The 4,680-nt window shown below is 45.0% G+C and overlaps 1 protein-coding gene across 1 annotated transcript; it reads left to right on the top strand.

Annotated features, from left to right (window-relative positions):
• Positions 1–3,285: 3,285 nt before the first annotated feature.
• On the top strand, positions 3,286–4,680 carry LOC128560803 (PRA1 family protein 3-like). The gene has a single exon (XM_053554284.1). It carries the CDS (start codon positions 3,337–3,339, stop codon positions 3,901–3,903), a length of 567 nt encoding a protein of 188 aa, XP_053410259.1. The 5' UTR covers positions 3,286–3,336; the 3' UTR covers positions 3,904–4,680.

The following is a 4,680-nucleotide window of genomic DNA, read 5'->3' as shown; positions in this document are numbered from 1 at the left end:
CTGCCCTGAGAAGAGTTCCCAGTCTAGAGACTTAAACTCTGGAGTCAATAAGTGTCTCCCTACAGAGGGGTGGAATCCACTACCCAGGAGAAGTCTCAGCACTACCAGGTGAACAAAGAGGACAATGGACAGACAACTAGAAGTGGATTTTGGCTCCAGTCTAGAGCAAGGACCTGCATGGGACCCCCTCTGGTTCCACAGTGCTCCTCCCTCTGCACCACGACCCTTGCCTCCCACAATACTGTGCCTCCACCCCTCCCTCATTTCTAAAGTGGAAAGAAAATGTTAATCATGGGCTACTCCGATTAGAGATTAGGTGAAAGTAGGTTTGGGATCTCTTCTGGGGATGACACAGTGAGGCAGTAGGGGTTAGGGCCCTCAGCCACTGAGGTTCCACATCTGGGTATGGGGTTTCCAGGGGTCTGTTCTTCCAGGTCCCCCTGCAGCTCTGGCACCCAGCCACTCTCAGTCCAGGCTCCAGGCTTCTATATCCTGGGGCAAGGGCGGAGCAGGGGGGAGTAAAGAGATCCCAACCGGGTCCCCCTTTATTCCTGGTCAGAGGCATCCTGCTCTTCCAAAAGAGACTATTGTCAGCAGGTTTGAAATTCCAGCAAGTGTTGATGTTGCAGACTTGAGTTCTAAGACAGTCTGAAAGCAGAATTCCTTCCTTTTCAGGGGAAATCCTAGGCTCCTTTTAAGGTCTTCAGCTGATTAGAAGAGACCCACTCACATTACAGAGGGTTATCTGTTTTACTCTAGTTTTGCTGATTTTTTTTTTTTTTGAGACAGTCTCAAGCGGTCGCCCTAGGTAGAGTGATGTGACATCATAGCTCACAGCAACCTCCAACTCAGGCTCAAGCAATCCTCTTGCCTCAATTTTTCTACTTTTAGTAGAGATGGGGTCTCCCTTTTTTGCTCGGGCTAGTCTCAAACTCATGAGCTCAAGCAATCCACCCACCTGGGCCTCCCAGAGTGCTAGAATTGCAGGCATGAGAAGTTTGCTGATTTAAATATTAATCACATTTTTTAAAAATTCCTATTTTAGAGATGAGGTCTCACTCTTGCTCAGGCTGGTCTTGAACCTGTAAGTTTAAGCAATCCACCCACCTCAGCTTCTCAAAGTGCTGGAATTACAGGCATGAGCCACTGTGCACAGCCCGGAGTTGTGGCGGGAGGTGGGGGGGCTGTAGTCCCAGCTACTCAGGAGGCTGAAGCAAGAGAATCGCTTGAGCCCAAGAGTTTGAGGTTGTTGTGAGCTATGATACCATGGCACTCTACTGAAGGTGACAAAGTGAGACTGTCTCAAAAAAATATATTGTTTTTAATTTAAAAAAAATTCCTTCACAAGGCCCAGCAGGTGCATCAGGCCTGTAATCCTAGCACTCTGGGAGGCCAAGGCAGATGGATTGCCAGAGCTCAGGAGTTCAGGAGACCAGCCTGATTAAGAGCAAGACCCTGGGCGGCGCCTGTGGCTCAGTCGGTAAGGCGCCGGCCCCATATACCGAGGGAGGCGGGTTCAAACCCGGCCCGGCCAAACTGCAACCAAAAAATAGCCGGGCGTTGTGGCAGGCGCCTGTAGTCCCAGCTACTTGGGAGGCTGAGGCAAGAGAATCGCTTAAGCCCAGGAGTTGGAGGTTGCTGTGAGCTGTGTGCCCAGCAGTTGGAGGTTGCTGTGAGCTGTGTGAGGCCACGGCACTCTACCGAGGGCCATAAAGTGAGACTCTGTCTCTAGGAAAAAAAAAAAAAAAAGAGCAAGACCCTATCTCTATTAAAACCTTCAGAACAGGCCAGCAGGCCGCCAGCGGTATCGTGGCGACCCGGAATCCCCCTCCCCAAGACTATGAAAGTGATGACGACTCTTACGAAGTGTTGGATTTAACTGAGTATGGAAGAAGACACCACTGGTGGAATCGAGTGTTTGGCCACAGTTCCGGACCAATGGTAGAAAAATACTCAGTAGCTACCCAGATAGTAATGGGTGGCGTGACTGGCTGGTGTGCAGGATTTTTGTTCCAGAAAGTTGGAAAGCTTGCAGCAACTGCAGTGGGTGGTGGCTTTCTTCTCCTTTAGAGATGGGGTCTTGCTGTGTTGCCCAGGCTGATATTGAACTCCTGGCCTCAAGTGATCTTCCTGCCTCAGCCTCTCAAAATACTGGGATTACAGATTGCCAGTCACAGTGGCTATGTTCAGATTGATTGGAAAAGAGTTGAAAAAGATGTGAACAAAAAAAAAAAAAGAAAAATATGTGAACAAAGCAAAAAGACAGATTAAGAAATGAGCTAATAAATCAGCACCTGAAATCAACAATATAATTGAAGAAGCCACAGAATTTACCAAACAGAACATCGTGATATCCAGTGGATTTGTAGGAGGCTTTTTGCTAGGTCTTGCATCTTAAGGACATAAATGTTCTACTGCAGTGGATTTGATAATGAAAAGAGAAGTGGTGGCAGCAACGTGGTCTCTCAACAGTATGTGCTGCCAAAGTCTGCAGGGCAAGGAGAAACCAACTAGCTGGACAATACTAAACTTACAACTTAGCATTTTACCATCTGAAGCTTGGCAAACTTGTACCTGCTTTTAAATAACCTGTATGTTATGTGAAAATAGTATTCCTGAGTAAAACATAGCTTTCATGGGTTTTTAAAAATTTGTTTAGAAATTAACCTATAAAATATCACCATTGGGTATAGATATGAAAAGAAAAAAGTCTGTTGGATTGAAATATGATCCTCGCTGGGCGCAGTGGCTCACGCCTGTAATCCCAGCACTGTGGGAGGCTGAGGAGGGAGAATCGCTTGAGCTCAGGAGTTCGAGACTCGCCTGAGCGACAGTGAGACCCCCAACTCCTAAAAAAATGGAAAAACCCAGCCGGTCGCCGCGGCGAGCGCCTGTAATCCCAGCGGCTTCCGGAGACTGAGGCAGCGGGATGCCCGCAGCCCGAGTCTGAGGTTGCGGTGAGCTACCACGCCCACTGCACTCTGCTCAGGGGCATAGGGTGGGACCCTGTCTCAACAACAACAGCAAAAAGTAAAGAAATAAAAAATAAGCAACGAAATAAAATAAAAAAGCAAAAAAAAAAATAAAATAAAAAAACCAAAAAAAAAAAAAAAGAAAAGAAATATGATTCTCTTTTTATTTAAATAACATGTTCTTTATTGTGGTTTATGGTATAGTGCTGACTTTTTGTATTAGAAGATATGTTTGTAATAAATTGAAGAACTATGATGACCTTTTGTGGAACGCTTTAGAAATAATTATTAAAAAATTAAACAGAAGCGGTTGCCGCCGCCGCCGCCCCTGGATTCCGGAGGCGAAGAAAGCTCAGCGAAGAATATGGACGTGACTATCGCCCCACTCCGCGCCTGGGACGATTTCTTCCTGGGCTCTGACCGCTTCGCCCGGCCAGACTTCCGGGACATTTCCAAATGGAACAACCGCGTGGTGAGCAACCTGCTCTATTACCAGACCAACTACCTGGTGGTGGCTGCCATGATGATTTCCGTGGTTGGATTTCTGAGCCCATTCAACATGATCCTTGGAGTAATTGTGGTAGTGCTGGTGTTTACCGTGTTTGTGTGGGCAGCCCACAATAAAGATGCCCTTCGCCCGATGAAGAAGCGCTACCCCACGACGTTGGTCATGGCAGGCATGCTGGCTAGCTACTTCCTCATATCCATGTTCGGGGGAGTCGTGGTCTTTATGTTTGGTATCACTTTTCCTTTGCTGTTGATGTTTATCCATGCATCACTGAGACTCCGGAACCTCAAGAACAAGCTGGAGAATAAAATGGAAGGAATAGGATTGAAGAAGACACCAATGGGCATTGTTCTGGATGCCCTAGAACAGCAGGAAGAAAGCATCAGCAAATTCGCTGACTATACCAGCAAAGTGAAGGAATAAACCTAGCTTTCCTGGTGATAGGTTTGCAGCAGAAATTGAGTTGCAGTTTGCCCCTCTCCAGACCTACTTTCTGCTTGTATTTTTGAAATAGGAGGTGCACGTACCACCCAACTCTTTATGGCAGCATGTGTGTATAGGCCTAACTGTTAACATCTCTGATGTTACAGAGAGAAGGCCTCAGAAAATCAAAAGGAAACCATTCTCCTATTGTGTCTGAAGTTTCAAGTGTGTTTGTGAAATCTAATGGGAAATAGATCATTTCTTTAGGGGGATAAAAGAATTATAGGTTCTACAGCAACAATAGTATTATCCTATAGGGAAAAGAAATCATTGTAAAGTATCAAGGCAATATGAGTAAATGAACAGATTGTTACAGTAGATGATGTTAAGTTTAGCCTGTCTCTAATTCCCTCCAGCATCCTCCTCCCAAAATATCTCTTAGGATCATAATATGGGGGTATAAATTAGTTTAGTTTTTATTATTACTCTTTTAAAATCAAAGGTGATTTCTCTCACTTTTCAGCCTGTTTGATGTGCAGTGGAAACTGGATAAGCCAGTTATTGATACTTTGTTTACACATGTGAAGATTGCTGTTTAGAATATTTTGTTAAATTTGTAAATTTTTGAAATGCTAGTAATGTGTTTTCACCAGCAAGTATTTGTTGCTAACTTAATGGTCCTTTTCCTTAAGAAGGTTACAGCTGTGTAACCGGTATTACTCTTGACAGACTTGTTAAAAAAAAAAAAGACAAAAAATAAAACAAAACTTGAGTTCT

The sequence above is a fragment of the Nycticebus coucang genome, chromosome 12 (genome assembly GCF_027406575.1).
Source record: "Nycticebus coucang isolate mNycCou1 chromosome 12, mNycCou1.pri, whole genome shotgun sequence".
NCBI classification, from domain to species: domain Eukaryota; kingdom Metazoa; phylum Chordata; class Mammalia; order Primates; family Lorisidae; genus Nycticebus; species Nycticebus coucang.
Note: the sequence above shows the minus strand (reverse complement) of the source record. Positions and strands in the feature narration are given on the sequence as shown.